At 44.3% G+C, this 16,349-nt stretch overlaps 1 protein-coding gene and 1 long non-coding RNA gene across 4 annotated transcripts in view; one reads left to right on the top strand and one right to left on the bottom strand.

Annotated features, from left to right (window-relative positions):
- Positions 1-6,971: 6,971 nt before the first annotated feature.
- Positions 6,972-15,075, bottom strand: LOC140620354 (uncharacterized). The gene is made up of 3 exons (XR_012020160.1): positions 14,945-15,075; positions 13,081-13,854; positions 6,972-10,633 (listed from the first exon to the last, which is right to left on the bottom strand). It is a non-coding gene; the product is annotated as an uncharacterized lncRNA (long non-coding RNA).
- Positions 15,076-15,423: 348 nt separating this feature from the next.
- Positions 15,424-16,349, top strand: part of NKAIN3 (sodium/potassium transporting ATPase interacting 3) — a 619,999-nt gene continuing 619,073 nt past the window's right edge. For all 3 annotated transcript variants that reach the window (XR_012020159.1, XM_072804505.1, XM_072804504.1), the window contains exon 1: positions 15,424-15,573. Coding sequence is in view for 2 of the 3 variants with exons in the window: in XM_072804505.1 (XP_072660606.1) it covers positions 15,520-15,573 (54 nt within the window). In the remaining variant the exon portion in view is untranslated. The remainder of the gene's footprint in view (positions 15,574-16,349) is intronic.

Raw genomic sequence — 16,349 nt, 5'->3', positions numbered from 1 at the left:
ATCCATTTTGAGTTTATCTTTGTGTATGGTGAAAGAGAGTGGTCTAGTTTCATTCTTCTGCATGTGGATGTCCAATTTTCCCAGCACCATTTATTGAAGAGACTGTCTTTCTTCCAATGGATAGTCTTTCCTCCTTTATGGAATATTAGTTGACCGGAATACCCCCTTTCTACCCATTTTTCTATGAGCTTTAGTCTCTGGGTCACTCTTCTAGGAAGAACTTTAGTGCTGGTTCATGGATTTTTTTGGTCCCAATTCTGGTCATATTCACAGAGGTAGAGTTCTTTGACCACTTGATGTCTTACTATTTCCATTTCTGATAAACATGTTTCTCCCTCCCTCCCTCCCATGATAATGATCTGGACCTTTCTATCAGCCAGCATTCCCTCATCTTTGGAATGGCCTAGGCCACTTTCTGTGTGTAGCACTCAGTAAAGTTGATCTTGCTAAGGATGCTCTCTAGTCTTCCTCCAACTGAAATACTGGCCTTACTGTTTCACTTTGTGCTGCTACCATGTCCCTCCTTCCTAAAAGTCTCCTCCTTGGTCTCTCTGACTTCTATTTGTTGAAGATAATAGAGTCTTGTTTCCTATGTAGACTTCAGACAGTGATGGGGCTTCATAATGCAATCACTAATAGAAAATACACAATAGAGGATAAATAGCTAATAAAACTGCCAATAGGAAAATGGCTTAGGATGGTCACTTGGTAAAGCAAGTATTATGGAAGGCAAAACTGGTGAAATTTCAGGGTCTTACTGAAATTAGAGAACAATGGAAAAATTTTATTCAAAGGTATGTTTATTTTGGCTTAATAGTCAACTTAACATGAAAAAAATAATTGAGTTATCTACATCAAATCATTAAAATTTGGCCTTCTCTACCCAGCTGAAACAATCGTACTGATCAACTGATCACCTGAATAGAGCTTGTCTAACACATGTATTTTCTCCATAGGGTACATCACAACCTTCTTGTGCTTAGAGATACTAGATTACACTTCAGCTGTATGCTTGGGGGCCATTTCAAACAGCAAAAGCCCCAGTAAGGAGCATAAAAGAGCAACAAATAGGGCATTAAAGTAAACTATGAAAAGGACACTTGTTTACAGTGACAGGAGAAGGCAGGAACTGACAGGAGAAGGCACAGCATCATGTTGCTTGCTTTCAGTGGGAAAACTACCCTTCAGGCATTTACATTTTTCCCCTGCTCTGCACACATCCACAAATGACTGCAAAAGTGTTGGGTGTTGATTTCGGGGTTACAAATAAATGTTAGCTAGTAGGTGAATTCGCAAAAATAAATTGTGTGAATAATAAAGATTGTATATGTCTTGTATGTGTATTCACTGGTGTATTCTCAGGTGTTTTTACTGATAATGGTACATAATAAAGCATGTTTAAGAACTGACCTGTAGGGCAGCCCCAGTGGTCCAGCGGTTTAGTGCCACCTTCGACCCGTGGCGTGATCCTGGAGACCAGGGATCGAGTCCCACATCAGGCTCCCTGCATGGAGCCTGTTTCTCCCTCTGCCTGTGTCTCTGCCCCCCCCCTTTCTCTCTCTCTCTCTCTGTCATGAATAAATAAATAAAATCTTAAAAAAAAAAAAAGAACTGACTGTAGACTAAGCCTTACTCTACTCTTACAGGCATTCCAGAAGTTTAATAATCTAGTCATTAATTGTCTCTTCCTACTAGTCTTTTATTGCTACTGCTACTACTACTATTACTACTACTGTTACTACTATTACCACTTACATGTTACAAGGTTTGCAATCACTTCTTTATAATCTTACTTCTCTTTCCAGACCATGAACTCTTTTTTTTTTTTAAAGATTTTATTTATTTATTCATGAGAGATACAGAGAGAGAGGCGGAGACACAGGCATAGGCAGAAGCAGGCTCCATGCAGGGAGCCCGACATGGGACTCGATCCCAGGTCTCCAGGATCACACCCTGGGCTGAAGGCGGCGCTAAACCGCTGAGCCACCCGGGCTGCCCCAGACCATAAACTCTTAAAGGGCAAGTTTGTATTCCCCAATACTTATTACAGTGCTTGCTTCATTGCACAGTCTCAGTAACTATTTGACCTAGCACTGTTGTCATGACATATTATTAAAGATCATGACATTATTTTAGATCCAACACTGTATTGGATCACACTAGAAAAGAATGCTCTCACATTCTAGAAGAAACCAGTGAAAGAGGGCATGGTTAAAAGTGTCCAATGTCGAAGATTCTGAAGAAACAGAGACTAAGGGCAAGCAATGGGATTTGTAGGTCACCATAGCTATCATCCAAGGGGCCCCTCTCACAGCCAGGCAGTAGAAGAAAGGAGGCAAATTCAGATGTGTCTCTTTGTAGAGCTCATGTTCTTTCTCTCAGGTCATAGTGTTTCCATCTCAGAAAGAGGCATGGAAGGAGAGGAAACCGGATTTTTAACTTGTGGTAGCTTTTGATGACTAGTATTAGGAAGAAGTGATAGGTTTGGATAAGTGGCCCAGATTTAGCCTATTACGGTCCTTGGATTCCCAAAGTAAGTCTAATGTAGTTTCTAATTTCCTGTTGGGAAAGCAAAATTCAACCTGGTTAGCCTGGGTGAAACTTGTATCCCTGACCTGAGAACTTTGTGACAACTTTTGACTGGGAAGAAAAATCCATACCCTCTTTTGCCAAATGTCTTAGAAATAGATTGTCTTCTGGGCAGAGCTGCTGGGCATCATTAGCTAGGCTCTTGCTCCAGGCATTAAAAGATAAGCAACATTAAGATTGTAGCCAAACTTATAGTTAAAATCTGGCTTAGAATCAGAGTTTCCGTTCTCATTCAATACCAAAATTAGCATTGTCATGTGCTTTGTATTATGAGGACTAAGCCGTGTATTTTTTCCTTTTTTTTAATTGTCTAATGATGTCTATGCTTAAAATGATGGTGATGCACTTGAGAATGTTTGCTGCATTTACCTTTATGTAACCTCATCATATAGACTCAGTAGTGGTATGAAAAAACTTTGCCTGAATTCCTCTGCCTTTGACCAAGTAATCACATGAGAAAAAAGCTTCCTGTCCTCTTCATAAGTTCGGAGGACGCACTCCTATCTTCTGTAGAATAAGTTATATTTACAGAGATTCATAGCAAGTTCCTATGTTAGTTATGATAAGAAGACTGTGCTTTTTTTTCCCCTCCATATCCCTTTGCAAAGCATTTGGTAAAACTTCCTCTCAGTCTGCTTACAAATACTTAGTAACTTCATCATTTTGCATAAACTGCTTTAATTTCAATGAAGAATGTTATTTCCTAGCATAAGATATAAACATGTGTGAATTTAAAATTAAATCATCTTTATGTCTGTCTTTTAGAGGATATATTGAAAATAGGATTTGCTAAAAACACTAGTGATAATATAAAATATTCAGTGCTGTCCATGCAAAAGATAACAGCAGGCAACAATCTTCTAAGGCACTCATATTAGGAATAGGGCCAGCCAGTGTTTGAGGGAGTAACGGGCTAGTCTAGAATACTTACCTGCTTGGGCATCTCAAGTAGCCCAGGCAATGGGTATGAGCATGACACCTTCCTTGCACGGGGACAAAGGGCAGAAGTTCCTGGCAACAAATATTTGTTTAATCACATACATAGTTTTTTGGATTAGCATCCTCAATGCTTTCCATTTTTGCTCAGCAGAAATCTCCCCTCCCTACCACTGTCCATTTGCCCATCTACTCATTCAATGAACATTTATAAAATTAGGAACTATAAGGAATAGGCAAACAAAGAATAAGCCAGGATTGCTGCTTGTGACAATCCAAAGGAGTTCTGGAGGACTTTGGCATAATAGGCCTGCCCTCTGGGATTGTAGCTCTGCATTTGGCATGATAGTTACTGTCAACTATTTTTAAAAAGTATTTTAATCTCTCTACCTCATGTGATTCGTGGATGTGACAAATTTCTCAGTGTTCTTATGACTGTCTCCTTTTATTTTTCTACCACAATATAAGGAAATTAGACATAGTATTTAGAGAGTTAAGTATGTTTCTTCCCCCTACACCTTCCCTACTCTGTCAAGGAAATAGCAAAAGTAAAATTCCTGTCACTTATTAAATCACAGCACATAAGAACAGCTATGTGCCAGGGATCCTTGGGTAGCTCAGTGGTTTAGCGCCTGCCTTTGGCCCAGGGTGTGATTCTGAAGTCCCAGGATCAAGTCCCACATCAGGCTCCCTGCATGGAGCCTGCTTCTCCCTCTTCCTGTGTCTCTGCCTCTCTCTCCCTCTCTGTGTCTCTCATGAATAAATAAATAAATAAATATATATATATATATTTATATATATATATTTTTAAAGCTATGTGCCTAATGCAAATCCTCAATTCATGGACTGAGAACATAGAACTGGAGAACTGAAATGTGATGAGTTAATAGGGGGAAAAAGAAACATTAAAAAATCATTTAAGCATCTTTTTAAAAATGGCCAATAATAGCATCCTACATGTCAGGCTAATAGAGGGGGGAAAAAACCTTGTAGACATGAAATAGTAATTATGTTAGACACAGTTAACTGTATTTCTTATTGCTAGACTATATGCAGAACATAATTCTTTTGCCTCTAAATTATATTACCTAATGATTAGAGAGAATCAACTGATGATAGAAGATTTAGTAATCTGGCCCATTTTAATATTGTGATGGAACAGTGAATTCAGGCTGAAGGAAAAACACACCATCCTACACAGGCTTATACAGCATTATGGCCCACAATGAGGTTGGAAGGGTACAGCAATACACACTTCTGGTTCCTTCTGCCTCCTAAATCCCCCACTGCGGCATGTTTTTATGATAACAGCAGGCAAAAATCTTCCAAAGAAGTCATATCAGGAATAGGGCCAGCCAGTTTTGAGGGAGTGACAGGCTGATCTAGAAGACTTACCTGCTTAGGCATCTCATGTTCATGTTCAGCTGCCACTTGAGAACTTCTAGGATTCTATCTGAAGTCGTGTTCCCTGGCATAGGATTGGGGAAATAGCTGACAGTAAAGTCTTTAAGGATGACCTGTTCCATGGACTTAAACATTGAGTTTTTCTCCTCTTGAGTAGGAGACTAGTATGCACAAGTTTCTACATGTGGCTAGAAGAGCATCCAAATAACCTTGGAGACTATTTAAAACTGCAGATTTCTAGGTCCCACCCTGACTAGTTAGAAAATAATTCGGTTGGGAGAATTTATTAGTTATCTCCTGTTTCAGTAACACTGTAACAAACACTGGTAAAGAGGTAGGTAGCCTACAAACTTTTTTTTTTTTTTTTTTTTTTTTTCTTGCTGAAAGGTGTGAAGGTTAGTTGTGACTCAGCTGGGCTGGGTTGGGCCTGGGTTCAGCTTTGCTCCACATGTCTCTCATTCTAGAACCCAGGTTGAGGAACAGCAGCCACCTGGGGGTGCTCTTTTCATGGCAGAAGGCAAAAGAAAGGTGAATGAAAACGTATGATGGTCTTTATTATTATTATTTTTTAAAGATTTATTTATTTATTCATGATAGAGAATGAGAGAGAGAGAGAGGCAGAAACACAGGCAGAGGGAGAAGCAGGCTCCATGCCGTGAGCCCAACACGGGACTCAATCCTGAGGCTCCAGGATCGCGCCGTGGGCCAAAGGCAGGCGCCAAACCGCTGAGCCACCCAGGGATCCCCAAAACGTATGATGGTCTTTAAAGTCCAGTTTTGGACTGACCCATCCTTGATTTTGCCCACATTCCATTGGTCAAAACAAGTCACACGATGAAGCCCAAGGCAGTGAGTTTGGAAGGTACATTCTGCCCCAAGGGGAAAGGGAGGAGGAATGATCACTTGGGGGGTGGGGCTGTAAATGGTGAGGACAGTTAGTACTGAGGGACTAGATGTAGCAATTCAACAGGTAACTTTCATGAAATCAATCCTACTACCTATTAGAGGATTGCCATTTGGTGCCACCAGAGAATATGTCATAGCAAGAGAAATGATGGGCTTCATTCCTTTGGTAGCTCAGCAAATATTTTTCGTCACCAACATGCACCATCCAAAGATAGAAACTGTTAATACAGCTAATGTAAATCAATAACAGAAGATAATTAAGAGTAGAAAGGGAACAAGAAAATAGGCACCTTATGTACATTGAGGGTGGAAATGAGTGTATCAGGGAAGACTTCTCAGCAGAGGCAACATCTGAGGTCAGCTACCATGATGGGTGAATGTTGTCTAGAGAAGGAAACTGCAAGAAGGGAAAGGAATATTCTACACAGAGGAGATTACAGGACAAAGGGAGGAGTTTAGAAGCATATTTGGCAGAGAATACTATGTGTTCTCTAAATCCTGCTTCTTTTCCTATTGGTCCTAGAATTAGATTACCTTTCCTACCCTCCCTTGCACTTGGCTGTGGCTGAGTATTGACCCGAGGATGAGCCCAGAAATGGTGTATTTTTTTCCAGGTCTGGCCCTTACAAACCTGCCACATGCACATCCCCATTTCTCAGCCTTTCCCCCTGTCTGCTGAATGAGAGGAGGGTGGCTCCCCAAGATGGAAGGGCCTGAATCACTGGATGATGTATGGAAAGTTTTCTCCATCAACAAGGAATATTTGTGTGTGTGAGAGAGAAAGTTGTATTGTGCAAAGCCACTAAGATTTAGGATTTGTTTATTATAGCAACTAGTATGTCCTGCCTTACCTTGTAGAGCTTATATGTGTGTTGCTGATAGTAAGTGAGGACTATGAGGAAGTAAAACAGAGAGTCACCACTGACCAGCTGTGTTAGGTACTTACTGTAGGCACCTCTGGTTATTTTTAGAACCAAGTGAATTAAAAGATATAATAGCACCTTAGAATTATAAGTCTGGGCAAAACATTAACATGTGAACATGCCCAGCTTAAGGGGTGCTTCATGCTGCAGAGACCATGAGTCAAGCACAGTCACTTATAGTAGGCATTTATGGCAGAAGAAATGACAACACTGTTCTTCTGGAAGCCTTTTTATTTCTAATGTGCATTGACATGTGTCCCCAAAGGTTCAAATTCAACTGCAGCTGAGAGGGCCCTCTCTCTCCATCTTTCAACCTTGGAAGTGTCTGTTATCCATGAAACTTAAGGAAGAAAACCCAGCTCATTAATCAGTATGTCATCACATGACTGGAAATTAAATAGTAAAGCGGTAAAGCCTCTGAGTTGATATGATAGCAAGTATCACAGGTGTATGTTTCTGCTTCTATTTCAAAGTAAGACACCATCTGGAAGTTATCCTTCCTGCCAAAAGGAGTAGAGACATAAAGGCTCCCCGTCCCCTTCCAAATTAGAACTCATAGACGGAATTGAACTCTGCCAAATGGAGAAAGAAGCCCTCGTTGGAGATATAAGGGACTGATGAGAGAGGCAAGCAGGAGAAAACTCTTCTCAGAAGCAACTTTTTCTGAATACAAATGATAATAACTTTGTATTGAAAATGGAATTTGAACTTCACACAAGCAGAGACAGAATTTTTGGCACAAGGGCAAGATTACTCATTGGAGATCATCACGATACAGAATATCTAGAAGTAGGCCTGGCATAATCCATCAGTGTTGGAAGAGAAACATGGATGCAACCAAAACAGAGAGTTTTTATAGTCACCTCTTACTAAGAGCGTTCCTAATACTTAGCGAGGAAATAAATTCATGTCAGCACTCCCACTGTGTAAAATCTCTATATGTGGTATGTTGTGATGCTTGGTTTAATGATCATGGGTTATATGCAGTTCTGATCCTATATTGTGCATGAAATCATTATCTGCCAGTCTTTTTTATCTTCATAAAATCAAGATTTGAAGAATCCTTCAAATTGTTTTCATCTATAAAAAATGGGAGTGAATCCTACTGATTATTTGTTCAAGATGCTGGTGCCAACAATGGAAGATTAGGAGAGTGTCACAGTCTTAATTTGGGCTTTTATGGAAGCAGACTGTTGGATGAGAATTCAAATGCAAGTGCAAGCAGGTTGTTTGGGAGATAATTCCTGGAAACCACAGCAGAGGAGTGTGGATGTGAAACCAAGGGGAAGGGCCAATAAAAGGCAGACTATGAAATATATTATTCCCATGGGCTGCTGAAGCTGGGAAACTCTGGAAATGGTATAGAATGTGCACCTCGGAGTCATCTTCTCCAAGGGCCCAGGCAGCTAAGGTCTTTACATACCAACTCCTAACGTTTGGCATTCCAGAGTTGCTCTTGGGAGGTGATGTTTCCAGAACTGCAGACTGCTCTGAATGTGAAGTATTGGCACTGCCAGGAGGAAATTGGAGCCATGTGCACTGAAATGTTAGGAGCAAAAGGATGGGAATGAGACAGCCAGAGCGCCTCTTCTAAACCCCTATTGGATGCCGTCTTAACAAGGCTTTTTCTAAACTAGATGTACTGCTTGGGGAAATTACCTTTGTGCATTTCCCACTCTGTCCCAGCACCAATGATATGGCCACAAAGCTGAGGACCTGTTTGCAGGTATTCAAGGTTGTTTATGACCACGAATTGGACTTCTACTTTTAATTTTAATCAATTTATTTTTATATATGACTCACATTAAAAATTGAACTATGTTTCCACCTGTACTCAAAATCTGTCAGTTCCTTACCACTGCTCAGTATACACAAACTGTGGAAATCATTCTAGGCAAATCTGAAAGAAAAGGACACTGTATAATAAAATGTGACCTCCTCTGGTAATTTTTTTTTTTTTTTTATTTTAGGTTTTTTCTTCCGTGGTGATTTGCATCTCTTTACATGAGACCATGGCCTTACTGAGGGCACATTTGGGACCTAGTGAATGCAGACGGAATCTATGCTAATTGGCCTTGAATGCCATTCCTAATTTTCAAGACTGCCTCAGAATATCACAGCGATCTTACTAATGACTATTCATTTTTGCTCTCTACCTATTATATTTTCTTATTTTGCCATTCAGAAAATAAAGGCAAACTATCTGATTGTACTATCTTTATTGTTTAAAAATGTCTAGATTTCTTAAATAAAAATGCATGGGAAAAAGCAAAAGCTGGTTCAATGTGAATTGTAAGCTTGTATCACTGATTTAAAAAATAACACAAATATATATTTATGTGCACTGGTATAATTTTGAGGGATTTTATATGCATATTAAATTACCATGGACAAATAAAAAAACCATCATTCATATATTTCTAAAAAAGAATTCGCTCTACATTAGCATGAGACAATGTACTTTATGTTAGGTTTTATATTTCTGATGGACAACTTGTTCAGTACTCTATATGCCTGCTTTACATGTGTAACACATTTTATGTGATTGTTTCTTGTTTTTAATGATTTATTTTGGAATAGTCTTAGCTTACAAAAAGGTGCCAAAGTAAATCAGAGAGATCTCATATATTTTCCTCAGTGTTACCATCATACATAAGCATTATACAATAATATGAGACTGATCCTTAAAACAGACAGAGTTGAGGAGACTCTAAGGGTTCATTATTTTAGAGACGTATTCTCTCCATATACGGTACTGCAATGGGCTTAAAACTGGGAGAAAAAAATAAAAGTGTTCTCTTTAATTTGGAACACTTAATGCAATCCAAGATATATAGGCAGATTGATAGATGTATCAATACACATATGTACAGAAACATGGTGGTGGTGTCAGGATTCAACTAAGACTCAGTATTAATGTTTTCTTTTTACTTAGAGTTATGCTACCTTTCCTCTTCCTTTGTTACTGTCAATTGTTGGGGGTCTAGCTAAGTCACTGTGCAGAAAATTCTGATCTGATCTTCTAGAACCTTGAGAAAAACAGAGGGCAGGGGAGCAAATGTTAATAGTAGGAAGGAAGTGTTTGTCTCCAATTTGAGGACTCTGACATAAGAGGCACACAGCAATGTTTGTTGCATAGAAGTCAACAATAGTTGCCAATACTCAGCAGTAGATTAAATGGTGAGAAAAGCTTGAATTTGTCGGTGTCAGTTGGGGCTGCTCAGCGCATGACATTAGAAAAACTCTAAATGCACTGCAATACTAATTATGATAATAGCAACAACACAATCAGTGTTGTTCGACCGCTGAAGAGTTATGATAGATAAATATTAATTGAGGCTTATTTTTTTACCCAAACAAATTAAAAAGATGTTGCTTGGTTATCCCATTCACATTTTAAAACTGGTTATTACCAACATTTCTTGAAGCAAAATATACAAAAGAATTTCCTTATTCTTTCTCTTTCATAATTCGTGCATCCTTCAGGCTTTGCAGTGGCCTTCAAAACTCCCATACCATATATCCATCTCCCACTTCTTTCTCACTTCACCTCCCAATAAAACAGGCCTTGGGGGATCACTTTTAAATGCTGTGATGTAAAGTGCTTACAGTAGCAGGAAGTGTCTCTCTCCTCAGGGAGAAAAGGAATATTGAAATGATAACTGCCACCTCTCCCCTTGCCCCCAACATTCTGGCACATTCACTGCTATGCATAACACGAATCACTTCTAACTCCACAGGCGTTGGGCAGCACACAGATGTACTGAAGCCTTCACAGCCATGCTTCAAACTCTCCACACGCGTGTCTCCAATTTTGTTTCAGTGTAAACTTGATTTTTGCTCCAACTGAGCGGCCATTCAAACAAAATGCTGAACTAGAAGACAAAAAGAAAGAAAGAAAGAAAGAAAGAAAGAAAGAAAGAAAGAAAGAAAGAAGAAAGAAAGAAAGAAAGAAAGAAAGAAAGAAAGAAAGAAAGAAGAAAGAGAAAAAATTAAGGAAGCACATTTATTCCTTCGAGCTCAGATCTCCAGTCCTAATACAGTTGACCCTTGAACAACACAGGTTTCAACTATAGGGAACTGCTTACACTCAGATTCTTTACAGTATAGTACTGTCAGTGTATTTTCTCCTCATGATTTTCTTAATGACATTTTCTTTTCTCTAGCTTAGTTCATTGTAAGTATATAGTATATATCACATACAATATATTTGTTAACCAACTATTTATGTTATCACTTCTGATAACAGTGTTCTTGCTGTTAGAGGCTTCTGATCAACAGTGAGCTATTAGTCAAAAACTGGGGTGCCTTGGTGGCTCAGTTGGTTAAGCATCTGATTCTTGCTTTTGGCACAAGTCATGATCTCATGTGTCCTGGGATCAAGCCCCGACAGGCTCCGAGCTCAACGTGGAGTCTGCTTGAAGATTCTCTCCCTCTGCTCCTTCCCCCTATTGCCCAATTCTGCTTTCTCTCTCAAATAAATAAATATATCTTTTAAAAAGTTGTACTTGGATTTTTGACTGTGTAAGGGGTCAGTGCCCAACCCTTGTGTTGTTCAAGGGACGACTGTGTTTGAAAGTCCTATGAAATTTAGAAAACTGCACTTCCAGGTCTGGTCTCTAGATGTGCTCCCTCCCACTCAATCCTCTTACTCTTGGTATAGATGATTTGATTCTCTCTGGACTTTAAGGAAGATGAGGGTAGTCTCCCAAAAGGAATTTTATTAGGGGCATCTCCCTGGCTGGCTCAGTCAGAAGAGCATGGAACTCTTGATCTCGTGAATTTGAACCCCACATTGGGTGTAGAGATTACTTAAGTAAATTAAAAAAAATTAAAAAGGGGGGGATTTTACTAAGAAACTGAGAAAAAAGGGCAGCCCGGGTGGCTCAGTGGTTTAGAGCTGCCTTCAGCCAGGGTGTGATCCTAGAGTCCTGGGGTTGAGTCCCGCATCAGGCTCCCTGCATGGAGCCTGCTTCTCCCTCTGCCTCTCTCTGTGTGTCTCATGAATAAATAAATAAAATCTTTTTTTAAAAAAGAAAGAAACTGAGAAAAAAATGAAAGAAAAAAACATAGACTAGAATATCCTATATGTATGTATATACACATATGTTTAGTACTTACTATATATACTATATTTATGTGTGTATAAATATACACGTATACACGATGTGGGAAGTATGATGCTAAATATATGCATTATTATAAATTAACATTATTTTTGAGTAGAAGAGGCAGGAAATTATAAAGTAAACCAATCACTGTTTTGGATAAAAACGCAATTGAGTGACTGGAGTGTTATTTCAGACAGTGTGGTCAGTGAGGCCTCTCTGAGACGTGACATGAGCCTGAGACCTGCGTGAGGCGAAGGTACAAGACACATGTGGATGGAAAATAAAGAACAACATAAGGCTTAGTCCTGTGGGCAAGTCATACCATCATACCCACTTACATAGGCAAGGTAGACTAATGGAAACTGACTGACTTCTCTGAGATTCTATAGCTAGGAAGTGGCATAACCAACCCCACACTGGATCAGCTGTTCTACTTAGATTATCATTCCCTCCTCAATCAGCTTATCCACCATCCTCTCTAAGCCTCACCCTTTCCATTGTTCAGTCTTTGGCTACTGTCTCCTTCTCCCCCACCCAAGAGACAGGCAATTCTTCTTTTAAACCCTCCCTTACCCTCACAGAAAGAAAACACAGTGACAGCACTCAGTGCTAACTTTTCTCAGAGTGGGCTCTACTCCATTTACTCCTCTGCTTTCCCTTCCCATACCAAGCCCTTAAGGGGAAGTGAAGGAGTATATCACTTACCTTTGCAAACCTGACAACCAGCATGGCCCTTGACATAACAAGCAATGTGGAAATGAAGCAAGTATGACATATTGGAGGGTGGGATTGAGGAAGGAATGAAATGAAGGAAGGGAGGAAGATTTTTAGTTCATGAGGCAGTTAATTTAGAAAATGCGAGTAAGAAACTACAGAGACTTCACACAGTTTCTAGACTTGTTACTAGCATTGTCTTATCTTTGCTCCTTCCCTCTTCCTGTCTTTGAAAGCCAAATGCATTTTAACTGTCTTAAATGATTCAAGGAAGAAAGGCTGGGTCCATCAGTAGAGGGGGCAGTTGGAGAGGGAAAAGTACAGGAAGACTGTCTTGGTACCTGCATGGGTGGCATTGACTCTGGAGGGTAAAATCAATACAAATTACTATTCCTATTTCCTAGAGAGCAGTTGGCTCCAGTGCAGGTGTTACTTGGGTCCTAAGTTTCAGAGGCAACGGTGAGTGCATAAATCAAGGAGCTCTTGAGTCAGATTACCTGGCTTTGCCTTGCTGTTCATCTGGTCAGTAGCCATGAGACTCCCTGTTCCCATTTCCACATCTTTTTGCTGGAGATGCTCAAGATGGTACACCAATCTCCTAGGCTCTTGCGAGGATTAAGTAAGTGAATACTCATAAAGCACTTAGACTGGTGTCTGGTGCCTGGCAAGGATCCAGTTAGCTGCACATTTCATGCTTCCTCAGTAAGTAAATAAAATGATGACTAAAAAAAATGTATATTTAGGTAAACATATGAAATGTGGAGAGAAGGAAGAGTCATCATGTTTATTATCATCATCCATCACAATCTCCAGAGATGAAGAGGGTGTGATAATTTTTGGAAGTTGTAGATAGACTTGATCATGTCTTTACCTTCTTCAGCTGCCTCCTACAGCTTTTGGAGGGGTTGATGCCTGAAATCTTCTGCACCATCGTCTAAAATATGCTAAATTATTTACATGCCAGGGTCCATTGTCCCCTATTTTCATTCATCATAAATCTCATGGTGGTTCCATTTATTGCGTATAAAAGAAATGCTGATCCTTGATGGCTTGATGTCTTAAAAGACTGGGTCAACAACAAAGGCTTCTGATTCCATTCATTTTCCCCTTCTCTGTGATAATGGACAGAAGTGGAAACTAAACAATGAATGCTTTTGGCCTTTTTATTGACCCAAATCCTGAGGTTATTATGTGTCCCTACTACAATTTCAAAGTTACCATGGAAAGATTTTTCTGGGAGCTGTAGCTGTTTTCAGTCATAAACATAGGTCCTGGAGGAACAGTTCAGAAAAAAAGGCAGTTAATTGCAAAACAACAACAACAACAACAACAACAACAAAAACCCCAACTCCCTTCAGTGCCTGAAGGAATGACCTGAGCAGAGTTTCCAAGTGTAGAGCGCATGTTTTAAACATGCAAAGACCGCATCCTTTTCCTGCTAACCTCCCACCAAGGACCCAGGAGGGCAGCAGTAGGTTAGAAACGGGGTTTCTGTGCCAAGTTCTGAAGGAAGCCTCTTCTGTGACAAATGGCCCGAGGCTTGCTCTCCGCTCCTCCAGCGTGCTCGAGCCACTTGCCTAGTTCTACCAGGTACAGCCAACGTGCCCGTGAAATTTGACTTTGGGCCCTGATGAACTCTGATCCTCTGCAGACCTCCTGCGCTCCGGTGTCGGGTGAGCCGGAGCCAGAGAGGCTCCCCGGGATTCGTGGGGAGTTGGTCCGGGATTTTAACTCTGCGGGACGAGGTCTTGTTTCCAAGCCCTTCTCAAACCATTTAATTTCCCCCGCGGAGGAGTCCTATCGTCCTCCCGGACATCTCCTCCGTTCCTAGAAACAGCCGCGCGCGGTCCTCTGCCGCGCCTCCTCTCTCCTGCCTGGCGACAGCTCCAAAGCGCCTGGGCTGGGAACCCGGAGGCAGCTCCCCGCCCGGCGTCCCGGCTGCCCCCTGCGCTCCGAGCCCGCGCTCTCGCCGCCGCCGCCGCCGCCTCGCCTCCAGCAGGACCCACGCGGTCCAACTTTGGCTCCCGGGCGCCCTCGGGGCAAGCCGACTGCGGCGGCAGGAGCGACCCGGGCCCCGGCCCCGGCCCCGGCCCCGCGCGGCTGCGCTCCCCGCGCCGCGGAGGGGACCCGCCAGCGCAGCGCAGCGCAACGCCCGCCCGCCCGCCCCCGGGACCCGCTTCCCCGGACCCCGAGCCCTCCCGGCTCCCACCGTCGCCACCTCTGGGGCCGCTCAGCGAAACGCAGTCCTCTCCCGGACACACGCCTCGGATCGCCCCCGCCCCCAGCCCCCAGCCCGGCCTCCCCAGTTACAGCGGCCGCCGAGGGGCTCCAGCCGCCGCCGCGGCAGCCGCCCCGACTCACGCTCATTCGTATTCATCCTCATCCTCATCCTCATCCTCATCCTCTCTCGCCCCCCGCCTCTCCCTCCAGAGACTCCTAAGCAGACAGGCCGAGCCTCCTCCGGGGCGCTCCCTTCATTCCTCGCCTCCCAGCGCCCCCGCCCCGCCCCGCCCCGCCGGCCCACCGCACTTTCCAGACGCCCACCTCATCCTCCCCTCCCCGGAGCAGACTTCCACCCACTCGCCATCTGTAGCCTCCCTTCCGCCCGCCCCGCCCGGCTCCCCCTCCCCGAGAAGCAGCCCGCACCGTGGGAGGCAGGGACCCCGCCAGACGCGCGGGGCGAGCGCGCCGGGCTGACCTCTGCCCGCCCGGGAAACCAACAAAGGCGGCGAGCGCCAGCCGGGACCCGGGAGCGGCGAGCGGCGAGCGGCGAGCGGCGAGCGGCGAGCGGCGAGCGGCGAGCGGCGGCCGGGGGCGGGCGAGCCGGGGCCGGGCCGGGCCGGGCGAGCTCCGGGCGGGGGCTGCTCCGGAGTCGGCAGCGGCGGCGGAGGACGCACACCTCTCCCCGCGCGCGCCGCTTGGACGCCGCCGGCACCATGGGCTGCTGCACCGGGCGCTGCTCGCTCATCTGCCTCTGCGCGCTGCAGCTGGTGAGTGCCCCGCGCGCCCCAGCCCCGGCCCCTCCGCCCACCCTCCGCCGACCCTCGGGCCGCACCTCCCGGCGCGGGGCGGGCGCGTGGGCCGGACGCCCCCTCCGGCCCCCCCCCGGCCCCCCCCGGCCCCCCCCGGCCCCCTCCGGGCCCCGCCGCCCCGCGCCCGGGCGCACAGCCCGCCGCCCTCGCCCGGCGGGAGGGCGCGGTCCCCGCCTTGGCCCCGCGCTCCGGGGGTCACGGCGCAGCCAGCGGGCGTCGCCCGGAGGTCCGGGGGCGGCTGCCCGCGCTCGGGAGAGGGAGCGAGCGCCGTCCCCGCCCCTGGGTCGGGCCGCCGGCCGAGCCCCCCCGCCTGCCCGCTCAAGTTTCCCCGGGGCTTGTGGGCTCTTTCTCCGCGGGAGGATTCCCGGTAACGTTGTTTAATAGAAGGCGCGTGCGAGTGCTCAGCTTCTGCGGAGACGGAAACAGCTTTAACTCGTAGTTAAGACTGGGTGATGCTCACCCTCGGAGGTTTGCGAGGATCCTTGGGTCTCCAGGAAGGAGGGCTGGGCTGGCAGCGTAGTTTCGAACAGGGTGTTCCAGCCCCAGCGCTTCCAGTGTCCCTTTAGATTTTGCTGAAATGTTGCATGTTCACAGCGACAGACTGACATTTGTCATCAGGGAGAGAAGGAGCACGGTGGCTTGCCGAGGCGGTGCACGTACCGGGAGGTGAGAGATCCAGAGTAAAGAAGGGAGAGGCTCTCCTGTCGGGGTGGGGGGGACGCTTTTCTAAGGTA

The sequence above is a fragment of the Canis lupus genome, chromosome 28, assembly GCF_048164855.1.
Source record: "Canis lupus baileyi chromosome 28, mCanLup2.hap1, whole genome shotgun sequence".
In the NCBI taxonomy this organism is placed as follows: Eukaryota; Metazoa; Chordata; class Mammalia; order Carnivora; family Canidae; genus Canis; species Canis lupus.
The sequence above is the reverse complement of the archived record's forward strand: the minus strand, read 5'-3'. Positions and strand labels throughout refer to the sequence as shown.